The following is a 12,735-nucleotide window of genomic DNA, read 5'->3' as shown; positions in this document are numbered from 1 at the left end:
GAAAAAAAGCTCTCTCATATAAATAGCTATTCACAATCTGATCTCCATTCAGTAACACACTATTGTTCAAAAGTTTGGGGTCAGATTTTTTTTTTTAAAGAAAATAATACTTTTATTCAACAAGGATGCAAAAAAATTGATCAAAAGTTACAGTAAAGACTCTTACATTGTTAAAGACTGCACTTTTATCAGGGTTTCCACAAAAAAATAACTGTTTTCAGCATTGATAATAATAATAAATGTTTCTTGAGCACCAAATCAACATATTAGAATGATTTCTGAAGGATCACGTGACACTGAAAACTGGAGTAATGATACTGAAAATTCAGGAATAAATGACATTTTAAAACATTAAAGTAGATAGTGTAGTATTAATTCACAATATTACTGTTTGTACTGTATTTTTGATCAGATAAATGCAGCCTTGGTGAACATAAATCTTACCAACTCCAAACTTTTGAACGGTAGTGTCAAAAGTTCAAATTGAATCTATAAAATGTGATAGTTTTATGTAAGGAACTGGAAATCCAAAACAAGGGTGGATTTGAAGTTGGGCATCTCTGGTGTTGCTCTATCACTAATCAAATGAACCACAACCACTGCCACCTAACAGAAACTACACATGCTCAGACTCACATTCCTCCATTGCCAGACGGTTGTCGATTTCTGCTACGGTAAAGAGATACATGCATGTTACATTCAAACACAGCTCACTATTTTGTTTGCATGGATAATGTCTGGTAGATGAGCTTGAGCTATGCATCTAGCAATTAGACAAATGTTAACCATCTTCAGTGATGAGATTGTTGTTAGCTATATCATTTGAAAAGTGTGTGCTGTGTCCTCTCACCCTGCAGCCCCTTGGTCTGGAACTCTGAGGAAATCCATGTTGGGTTGCTGGGGTGCCTGTCTGCTGCCTCTGTCCTTGAGCTGACTGACATTAGTAGGCAGGAACGGACGGGCTGTGTTTCCTGATGTCGGCCTCTGATTGCTGTGATGTTGCGAGTTCCTCTGATTGGCAGCGTGATTTGCATTCTTCAGCCCTCCATTTTGGTGAGCAACTGCTAGTGAACATATGCTTGCTGATTAAATTAAATGGAAAATTAGGATAGTTGATAATAGTACTAGTTGAATGGAATAATGTACCTGGAGGGCCGGGTGCGACTCGTGTTGGGGTGTGGTGGTGCGTCCTGGACGTGTTGGGGCGGCTTTGAGTGACACCCTTCTTAGTAGGACCTGAATGAGGATTGAATTTGGGTGTATGAGAACATTCAATGAAGTAGTATTAAATGATATTGTGAATAAAACACAACACGAGTCATCACTCACGTGAGTTTTTGGGCAAACCCGGTCCAATGCTGACCTGCAGCATTTTGTTTGAGGGTCGTAGCACAGCTACGTCCCCTTGACCTTGGATGAACTGCACCTGTCTGGATCCTCCGGCATTCCAGGGTCCCCAGCCATCTTTCTTCAGTTTCATTTCCAGCCTGCAGGTCCAATCACAGTCTTTCATTAGCATACAGTGGCCGCTAAACATTCTTGGACAAAAAGCTTGAAATCATAAAAAACAAATGCCATTTATTGAAATAAAAATAATAATTTTATTTGAAAATATATCAATATAATCAAATATAAAGACAACTGAAAATAAATAATTTCACAAAAAGAATTTTGTTGTTAGGTATGTAGACTAAAAAAAAGTTTTTGGTCAGTAAGCTATTTTGAAATATTATTGCTTTTATTCAGCAAGGATGCATTAAATTGTTTAAAACTGACAAAAAAAGTGTCAAATAGACAAAAGTGATTTTATAATGCTACAAAAGATATATATAAATGCCGTTCTTTGAACTTTCTATTCATCAAAAAAAAGGTTTTCACAAAAATATTAAGCAGCACAACTGTTTTAAACATTGAAAAAAGAAGAAATGTTTCTTGAGCACCAATTCAGCATATTAAAAAGATTTCTGAAGGATCATGTGACACTGAAAACTGGAATAAAAAAAAATCCACTTTGTCATCACAGGATTAAAATACATTTTAAAATATATCAAAATAAAAAATAGTTATTTTAAATTGTAATAATATTTCACAATATGAATGTTTTTTTTTCTTTCTTTTTTTATCAAATAATTATACCCTTTGTGAGTGTGAGAGAATTCCTTCAGAAACATTAAAAACAAAATCTTACTGACCCCAAATTTTTTGAACGGTAGTGTATATATTAATATAATTTATAAAATAAATTATAAAAAACAAAAGATATACTGTTCAAAATGAAAAAGTATATGGACACTTTTAATACAGATACTAAAAAAAAAAATCATATGTTTTAATCTGTTTAATTTTTCTTCATTAAAATATTTTCTTCATTAAAAAATCATGCCTTTGCAACACTACTTTAAAGATATTTTAACCTACGTGGTGCTAAATTTGAGAGGTAGTTTTTTTTGTGTTCTCTCTTCGTATCTGCGTGCCAGTAAACTGATGAACTCCGTCTTGAATACACACTCCAGCAGGCTGTCGTACTCCTCCTCGTGCAGGATCATGAAGTCATCCTGCATTGTGCTGTAGGAGAGACAAATGTCTTTTCAAGACCTGAAATATCCACATTTGTTCGATCATTCAACATGAGCACAGCCTTTCAGTTCAGGTAACACTTCTTGAGGCACCTTTGGGGGTTTCCACAGACACAAATGTTGTCAGCTCACAAAAAAAAAAAAAAAAAAATTGCAAGTGATACGGGGGCTGTTGGGAGTTTCTGTGTCTGGGACACATGCAGAGATGCCCTGCTTCACCCAATAAACTTAAGTCTTTTCTAATGAGTTTTTTACAAGGTATACTCTCCCTTCCCAGCAACACCTGGTTCACATTATTGACAACCCCCCACACAAAAAAACGAAGTATGCAAGGGTGTGGGGTGCTGGTACCTCTTCCTTTGTCCTTATTTGTAAGATCTTTAGGTTTCTGTGACAGAGTTCTAGATGTTTGATCATTTCCAGGGAACACCAAAAAATGTACTATAAATGTTTTTTAAAAAAAAGACTTTGTATTTCACAGACCCTCTCGATTCAACATATGTTAAATAACACAGGGCAGACAGAGGCTCTAACATCTAGACCGGACCTTTGATGTCTCTACGCCTATAATTCTGCAGATGGTTATCCAAGGCATTATGGGACTGCATTCAGGGCTTAAAAATACAGGCTCTGTTTTACACATGGGAGGGAAGCCGCAGCTCTTTTGGCTCATTGCGGCTGAACACAGTGTTTTTTAATAAAAGTTCCTATTCAAATGATTGAAAATATAAGTTAAAAAAAAGTGCCGTGTCACATTGAGTGCTAAGGTTTGTTGTAGCTTGCCATTACATTAATTAAACTGACTAAGCTTGTGTGGTGGTCATGTACCTGAAAGAAACAGCCAAAATCTTCTCTACGTCAATTTTGCGCTTCAGGACCTCTTTCACAAGCCCTTTCTCTGGCCCCTGCTTCACCTTTTCTCTTCCAATCAGGTAGACAGATTTAGGGGTGAGGATCAGGTCTCTCTTGATGCTCTGAACAGATAAAAAAAACATCCATAAATACATATAAATACTACATGTCATGTGCTAAAAATGGTCACTGATACTCAGGCACATCTGTGTGCTAAGTTTTGTATGCCCACCTTAAACCGCCGGTCGAATTTGTTGACTTTGTCTGCAAAATCAATCTTCTCCCTCTTGCCCACAAACTGCCTGAGCTCAGGCCGGTCATCCATACCCAGGTAATCGCCCACAAAGTTTCTGTTCAAGCTGTGCCTTCTTCTCTCCTTCCTGTTCAGCAGCAGATCAGAGGCTGGAAGATAACAGAATGAATCTTCAGTGTTACTCTCAAAGAGCTTTAGTTCTTGTGTCATGTATAAAGCATGAGACATCAGTGAAGAGCATGCTTGACATTAAATAAGAGAGATGTGATGCATAAAGAAAATAAGAACAATTAAATTACAGTTCATATGTGAACTGAATTTGAGCATGATTTACAAGTTTTGTCAAGTTATACAAAAACTCTGAAAATATTTAATTATGTGTATGTAGGATATATAAAATGCTAGCTATAAAATTAGCAGGAAAAGGAGTTAGCCATTTTAGTGCAAAAATGTTTAAAATGTAATTTCCTTCACAGAATGTGGTGGAAATTACATGTGTTACATAAAAAAATGATGGTTTAGGGAAAAAAAAAAAAAATTCTGCTTGGTTTAATGTACACTACTGTTCAAAAGTTTGAGTTTGCAAAGATTTTTTAATGTTTTTGAAAGAAGTCTCTTATTCTCAAGACAGCATTTATTTGATTAAAATGCAGTAAACAGTAATATTGTGAAATATTCTTACAATTTAAAATAACCATTTACTATTTTAATACATTTTAAAATGTACTTTATTCCTGTGATCAATGTCACATGTTCTTTCAGAAATCATTCTATTATGATGATTTGTTGCTCAAGAAATATTTTTTATTATTATCAATGTTAAAAACAGTCATGCTGCTTAATATTTTTGTGGAAACCATGATACACATTATATCAGGATTCTTTGATAAATAGAAAGTTCAAAAGAAGAGCATTTGAAATAGAAATATTTTGTAACATTATAAAAGTCTTTACTGCCACTTTTGATCAATTAAATGTATCCTTCCTGAATAAAAGTATTGATTTTTTTTTTTTCAAAAAACACTTACTGACCACAAACTTTTAAACGATAGTGTATGTCCATAACTGGACACTGTTAATAGCTAAACTAAATACGAGTGAGAGTGTAAAAAGTATTTTAATAGAATTTTTATACCAAAACTGGGCCAAAAGGGCCTGTAGCTGAAACACCCAAACATGAACACTCAAGACAGGGTGTGAGGTTTTTGGCGTTTTTTTTTTTTTTTTGCCTTTGTGTGTGTATTATTCCTTTAAAACATAATAACAGCAATTCAGCTAAAAGCAGCAGTTGAGGTCAGAATCCAAAGATACACAAGGGAAAAACCTAACTGTGACACATTCTGCCATGTAAAACAACATTGATTTCCCTTTTCTTAAAACATCTTTGTTCCCGGGTGCTTTTATGTGACGTGTAGAACTTTAACCTCATTCAAACTATCCGTCTGAAGATTGAACTCACCCTCCTCTCTCATTTGAACATATTTCTTGCGTGCACAATATTTCCTCCAGGCCGTCTGAATGGATCTGGCATAACCGTCGAATTTGCGATCTCTAGTCTCCTCCAGCAGGAACAGCTGTAAATAGAATATAATGCAAGTTGTATACATGAATCAACTAAACTCACAATATATCCATCTGAAAAATTCAAAAAAATTATGCACTAAATCCACACTGTTACCGACTTAACAACTAATAGTGCAAATGCTGCACAACCCTGTCCATTACACTAAAGGTCACTCATCATTGGAGCTTATGACACATAGTGGGTTCAGTCTGTCCTGCAGCAACTTCTCTATTTCTATTTCAGATTTTATATTTCTCTTTCTCAGTAAGCAGCTGTGCCAAAATCCCATAAAGCTCTGAGCACTGACTGTGCTTCCTGTGTGTCCTCAGAACACACTGACACAGCTCTGCTGCACTGTAGACTAAACATCAGATCCTATCATTATCATAGAGGCCTGGCACGGCTTCTCTCTCTCTCACACACACACACACACACACACACACACACACACACACACACACACACACACACACACACACACACACACACACACACACACACACACACACACACACACACACACACACACACACACACACACACACACACACACACACACACACACACACACAAACGGCTGGCACAGGACGAAATATAAGCAAATACACAAAGAAATCCCTCTTTGGCTTCCATGCCACACACTAACAAACAGACACAAACCATCCATTGATAATTATTTTCATGTTATTGCCAATAACTGATAGGGGTGAATTCAGGTTGATTGGGACACTTTTTCCAATTAATCTCAATAGCAAAAAGTGTCCCAAGTCACCCTGAATTCACCCTAAATGACAGATTTATACTAATTCTTTTGTTTTGTTTAAATAAATGAGAGAGAAAAAAAAAAAAAAAAAAATATTTTATAAAAAATATTTTAATTTGTGTTCCGAAGATGAATGAAGGTCTTACGGATGTGGAATGACATGAGGGTGAGTAATTAGAGAATTTTCATTTTTGGGTGAACTAACCCTTTAAGATATCTGGATCTTAATTGTCTTTGTTAATGTTTTTTTTTTTTTTGTAGTTTTGTGGTAAAATACCTGGACATTTCTTAGAAATGTTTATGAAATTGATCAGAATGTTAGGATGTCTCATGCAAACACTGTAAGACTCATCTTCAACAGCTCTCAGTAGGATCAAAGAGTTCATTTTGACAGAGCGACTACTACTACTACACACACACACACACACACACACTCTCTCTCTCCCACTAAAGAAATTCCTGTAGTCATTAACTAATTACTCAGTATCTGCACCTTATCTCAGAAGGAGTTTTGTTTTGAAAGGCAAGGCAGTTCAAATCTGGTCCCTCCTATATTTTATATTACACTCTCTCTCTCTCTCACACACACACACACTGAAAAGGCCATGTTTTAAAACCTACATGCCAAAGTCACACATCTCTGGATAATCTGGTGTATTCATGCCGAGCCACAGAGCCTTATACTGTGTCTCTATGTATACGTGTGTACATCTAAATGTCAACAGTGAGATCACAGCACATCCACAAGCAGTGCTTTCATAAGCAAGCTGGGAAAAAAGCAGTGGAAAAAGCAAAGCTGTCTTGGACATAACAGAAGCAGCTTTACCACAGCACTGCAGTTGTGTATCAGATCCAGAGTAATGTTGACCTAACGGTGCTGACGTGGGACAGGCCCAGTGTCCCTCCTCCTTCCCTGCTGACTGCCCACTATTCATCAACCCACTCTGAGCTGAGCTGATGTCTGCCAGACAAAGGCTGACTCTTACACTTCACCTCTCTCTTGCCATTACAGCACAACTCAAATGTTAAATCTTGAAAAACAATATTTAACATGCTGCTGATAGGAAGGCTTGTGTCAAGTGTTGCTATATTGTCGCTAATACGATATGTTTTATCTTTAAACATTTAAACATTTTTCTGAATAGTGCATATTGTAGAGCAGTCCAAACGTATATGGACACTTACGCAATATTTAAAAGTGTATTAGCGTCATTGCGTTACAATGAAATATTAAAAAAGTGGCATTTACACTACTGTTTAAATGTTGGGTTCAATAACTTTTTTTTTGAAGAAGAAGATAGTGAAACTTTTATTCAGCAAGGATGCATTAAATTGAATGCTTATGGATGTGGCAATTACAGGATTCAAAGAATCCTGAAAAAAAAAAAAAAAAAAAAATTGTATCAAGGTTTCCACAAAAATATTAAGTAACGCAACCAAATCAGCATGTTAGAATGATTTCTGAAGGATCATGTGACACTGAAGCCTGGAGTGATGGCAGGTGAAAATGCAGTGGTGTCATCAGGTAAAATTACATTTTAAAATATATTAAAATAGAAAACGGTTTTTAAAGTTTAAAAAATATTTCACAATATTACTGTTTTTACTGTATTTTTGATCAAATAAACAATTGGGGTGAGCATAAGAAACTTTATTTTTGCTTTTTTTTATTGCAGCTTTTCAACAAGAAAGAAAAAAAAAAAGAAATAAAAAGGGAAAAGATAAATCAGCATTTGTTCCGACCCTAAACCTTTGAACGGTACTGTATTTTGAAGAAAGATGACACAAGCCACTGTTCAAGCAAAACACACACACACAAAAAAGTGGTTTCATTTTAAATGATAAAACTATACTTTTTGGCTGTGAATCTTAAGGTATGGCCACATTAGACTGTGTTACAATCACTTTTACTCATAAGCATGTGAATGTGGGAGAGTCGGAGTGCAAAAAAAATGCACAAAAGGTTTGAATTCTGTCACGTGAAGTCTTGTATTGAAAAGATGTTTGACCGACAGAGGATCAAAATGTGAAATACTGACTTTTCAAAGTGGATTAGACATTGTATTGGACATGATATCATATCCTGTTGATGAAAAATTTAACTTTTCCAAACATGTCCGGTCTTACCGACTCAGGGGCTTTGATGAAGATTTTGGTATGTCCGAGCTGATACTGGTCTTGGTCCATGTTTACGGAGCGCAGGAGATGCAGCACACCCTGCTTCTCATCCCCCCGCCATGTTGGCCACGACTCTTTTGTCAGAATCGCATACCTGAGACAGAAAAAGAGAGAGAAGATGAGGAAGCTTGCACCCTTCAGAGAATGAAATCATATTTGATTAAAGGACATATTTTTCATTCATATAAAAGCACAAAACGCTCAGTTGAGTCTTCTGAAGTGGAGCCCTGTGTAAATATACTGTATGCAGTCTGGGTGTGCAAGATAAACACTTGCAGGGTGGAGTAAAAAAATATAAAACCAATGAAACGTTAAATAACACACCAAAAGATGATTTAGGGTTTTACTTCATGTAAAAAGTTAATAACCCAATGAAGCATGTGAAGTAATTGGTGTCATAATGGAAGAATTAGACCCCTAAACCAACACTATGATAGAGGAAACTGTCCAACTATTGGCCCGTAACAGAAGAGTAACCAAAATTCATCAGTATAAAAGTACTATAACACACTACCAACTCAAAGATCTCCCTTCCTTCTCTTTGTGAAGCTGTTTCTTGTGAAAATGTGGCATCTTCTTATTGGATCGCATAATTGTAATGCCAGATATGAGCAGATATGTTCTCATTCCATGATGTTGTAAAAAGAGCTCCTTGTCTTTCAAGATGATTTTGAAATCAGTCTTTACCTGTTCAAGAACTTGCGGAAGATTCTTCTGTAAGCATAGCCGGCACGCCTTACTCTTATGTTCTCTTTCAGTCCCAGATACTCCACCTGGTGCTTCACTCTAGTGAGAGAGATGGAGAGGAAGGAAGGAAGGTTGGTAAATATTCACAGCAACAAGTCAAAAAATACCTTCACAGTAATTCTTCTCAGCCTGTTGCAATTTCATGGACAAATAAGGCATTTCTGGTGTTTTTTTCCATCAGCCTTTCCTAAATAAATGACTGAATAAATGCAAATCTCATGGATACACATCCTGAGAATGAAGTGTGTGCGCACTAATTATACTTCCTAATGTGAACAATGCTCACAAACCCTCATAACAGGAAGACCATTAGAGCCTGAACAATACAACTTGCCGGATCAGAACATTTCATTCCACATTTAATTCCAAAAAACAAAAACAAAAAAAAACAACTAGGGTGAAAGAAGAAAAAAGCTGGAAAAATAAACAAAGAACAACCACGCTGAGAAATAAAATCTCAATCCATGTTGCTATTTTAAATTTCTCTGTGATTTTCTGCAGAAGTGCCATGACTTGTGAAAACACAAACAAGCTCAGATGTCTCAAAGGCAGAAGCTACGTAGTGAGGATGTTTTCCTCTCAATGTAATGTTTTTTTACTTCAATATGAATAATGGCCACTTTAACAGAATATAATAGTTTAATAGGAAATCTCAGCTATATCCATTATAATATCAGTTTCCTGTATAATTGTTACACATCACTGACAAAGATTTAAGAGACTTTTGAAGGGATGTGAATTCAACTTGGCCGTAATCTCTCACCTGCTCTCCTCCCAGTCTTTGGGCTTCTTGGTCTCATTGGGTTTAATACAGCGGATGTAGTGAGGTGTACACTTCATCAGGGTGCTCACCAGGTCATTGGCTTGTTTCTGCCATTAGAAAGAAAGAGAGAGGATGTGAAAACACCATTAAAACTGCAAACCATTTAATCTACACATTCAAAATGATTTAGTTATATGAACCTGCAGATGACACTCAACTCACCTTGATTTTACTCCCTGCAGTAGTGGGTCTGCCTTTTTTCTCTGCATTAAGGTTTTCTGGGAACAGGGCACGGATGAAAGGTCTAACAAAGAGAATCAAACAAGGCAGGAATGATGTGAAAGAAGAATACAGCATAAGAAATACAGACTGTAACAGACAGGAATGTTTTGAATCGTGTCTCTCCGCTGCAGACCAAGGTCACTTGAATTCCTACAGGCCACAGTGCACATTGTTTAGAAGTTCATCATCACTGGGAAAGGGTAAAAGTTTGAATACTTGTGGTTTTTAATCTCTAGTGCTCACTAGCCGATAGCCTCACTTTCTCCTGAATGAGATTTTTTACTAAGCTTATAGATTGGTTGGTTGGTGTTTTAAGGACATGCCAGGCAGCTCATTTGGCTATTTTCATTGCAAATAACAAGTTGTACTATAAAACAGCAATTTAAAAAACTATATAATGTTTGCTTTAGATAAAAACCTCTGTAAAAAATTCTTCTACATTGTGTGCTGAGTAACATCTTTTTCTAAGAGGACTTAATCCAGAACAATTTAATAATATAGGCTTAAAAGATACTGGACACTAACATGAGGAGCATCTGAGCTTATAGAACTAAATGCTTTGTTTTTATTGGGTTTCAATATTCATAAAACCCCATACGTTTCTCGTTTAGCTCAGTTGTGCTCTCTGTACCAGATGCCAACTGGTAGTAAAACAAAAAATCATCTCCTAAAAGGTATCTAATTTTATTAACAGGCTTATTAGTTTTCTTCTTAGCCCATTGAACTGTATGGGAAAAAGTTTGGCACACTAATAGAGGAGAGTCTTTCACTTATGTTTATGCTAATAACTTTGAACTGTAAGGCCTAGAAACAAAATTCTTTTTCCTCCGATTCCTTGGTTCCTCCTATGACATCATTTCCCATTATGAAAATGTTTCCGCCATTTTGAATTTTCCAAAAAACCTACTTTTTCGAAATCAACCTAGCTATTGTTAGGATATATATTAAGACATTAATATGTTTTTAGGCATATTAAGACAAATATTGGTACATGTCATCATAAGCATGACCTGAGTCTACATGCAGATTTTCAGCACAGTGCCACCTACTGGTTAGGAGATATGAAAAAGACTGGCCACTTAGTTTAGACTTAGTGCAGCATACTGTGTCGAATGTCCCATGTCAGCCATTTTGGGCATCAGTCATTTTCAATTTTGTCGTAAAGTGCTGTATTTTATGTGTCAGCAGCACCATGCCCTGAAGGTACTCAACAAATTGAGACAGCGCCACTTTGTGGTCAAAAATTATAATGAAATGTCCAAAAATGTTAATAACATTTCATAAATTTTTGTCTATTTTAATAAAACTAGTGATAATTTGAGTTGTACCAAGAACAATGGTACCAAGAAGAACAATGATACCAATTTGTCACATTTGGTCGAAATTGCTGTCCGCCATTTTGAATTTCTTTGAAAACCTACTTTTTCAAAGTCCTCCTAGACCGTTGGTCTGATTTTCACCAAAGTCAGCTCAGATCATCTTCAGACCATGCCAAAAAAAGTGATTAAAAGCTTTTTAAAATACTAAACCAGTGATTCCCAACCACATTCCTGGAGGCCCACCAACACTGCACATTTTCCATGTCTCCTTTGTCTGACACACTCATTTTAGATCTTTGAGTCACTACTAATGAGCTGATAACCTTAATCAGGTGTGTTTGATTGAGGAGACATGCAAAATGTGCAGTGTTGGTAGGCCTCCAGGAATTTGGTTGGGAACCATTGGACTAAACCATTCTTGAATAATGCATCAACTAATTTGTTGGCATGATGCTTGGCCCCTTAATTGCTAATATTTACTATTGGCGCCATCTGTGGCAAACATGCAGTAGACAGACATGTTTAACTATTGCACTTGTGTCTTTAACAGCGTCTTGTGCACAATGTTGACACAGCATTCTAAAAACAGCACTCAAGTAAAAAAAAAAAAAAAAAAAAAAAAAAAAAAAAAAAAAAGTACAACTTGAAAAAAAACATCTCACATCTTGCGTTTTTAAACACGAAAACACATTCTGTGTGAATGGGCCCTAAATTATCCTTTTTATTCCTGTGAGTGGATTTACAAACAACCCCTTTCTGGTACTCTTGTGTGTAGTATGTGAAAGTTACAGGTTATAAAATTAAAATATATAAAGTTTAACTCTTCTGGTTATACTTTCAAAATGTAGTATGTATTTTAACATCTATTCCAGTGCCCCATACACTTCCATTGAAAGCGCATTATAATAAAACTTTTGCTAAGAGATTAAAAGAGAGATTTTACTATGAGAAATTATCATCAGCCAACCAGGCATTCCAACAGATGTAGTCGACAGAGCACAACTGAACTGTACTGAACCTAGCCAGGGATAATTGTGATGCCAGTAATGAAGAGAAAAACATTTTTAAAGCACTTTTCACTTCTAAAATCCGAGCACGTTATTTCTAATACCAGAAAATCCATGATGTTAACATTTTTTTTGCTTTGTTCTAACCTCTCAATGGGGGTAGAGCTGCAGGGCCACATCTGTGCAGATGGAGAGGAAGCCCTGCTTCTTCAGTGAATTGACAACTAAGATTTCTCTTTCTTCTGTTTTATGCATATAACCTGCTGGCTGGTGCAAAGGAAGTTCCCCTGCAAACTCTGCATGTGTGTGTGTGGTGCGTATATATGCATGACAGCACGTGTCTGAATGCCGTCTGAAAGCGGACCCCCAGAAGGCTTCACAAAGGGCTGCTGGAGGACGGTTTGCACAGATGGCTTCTGGAGCCCAAAAGA

At 36.3% G+C, this 12,735-nt stretch overlaps 1 protein-coding gene across 7 annotated transcripts in view; it reads right to left on the bottom strand.

Annotated features, from left to right (window-relative positions):
* myo1ea (myosin IEa) overlaps positions 1–12,735 on the bottom strand; it is a 55,692-nt gene that overhangs the window by 2,933 nt on the left and 40,024 nt on the right. For 2 of the 7 annotated variants that reach the window (XM_067399513.1, XM_067399519.1), the window contains 12 exons: positions 9,919–10,000; positions 9,697–9,803; positions 8,874–8,972; positions 8,136–8,280; positions 5,141–5,255; positions 3,661–3,830; positions 3,405–3,550; positions 2,419–2,565; positions 1,330–1,487; positions 1,147–1,236; positions 851–1,064; positions 637–669 (listed from right to left, as the gene is read on the bottom strand). In XM_067399513.1, the coding sequence (XP_067255614.1) occupies positions 637–669; positions 851–1,064; positions 1,147–1,236; positions 1,330–1,487; positions 2,419–2,565; positions 3,405–3,550; positions 3,661–3,830; positions 5,141–5,255; positions 8,136–8,280; positions 8,874–8,972; positions 9,697–9,803; positions 9,919–10,000 (1,506 nt within the window). The remainder of the gene's footprint in view (positions 1–636; positions 670–850; positions 1,065–1,146; positions 1,237–1,329; positions 1,488–2,418; positions 2,566–3,404; positions 3,551–3,660; positions 3,831–5,140; positions 5,256–8,135; positions 8,281–8,873; positions 8,973–9,696; positions 9,804–9,918; positions 10,001–12,735) is intronic. The other 5 variants (XM_067399515.1, XM_067399514.1, XM_067399516.1 and 2 more) reach the window with 5 other exon arrangements.

Source organism: Chanodichthys erythropterus, chromosome 11, assembly GCF_024489055.1.
Source record: "Chanodichthys erythropterus isolate Z2021 chromosome 11, ASM2448905v1, whole genome shotgun sequence".
In the NCBI taxonomy this organism is placed as follows: domain Eukaryota; kingdom Metazoa; phylum Chordata; class Actinopteri; order Cypriniformes; family Xenocyprididae; genus Chanodichthys; species Chanodichthys erythropterus.
Note: the sequence above shows the minus strand (reverse complement) of the source record. Positions and strands in the feature narration are given on the sequence as shown.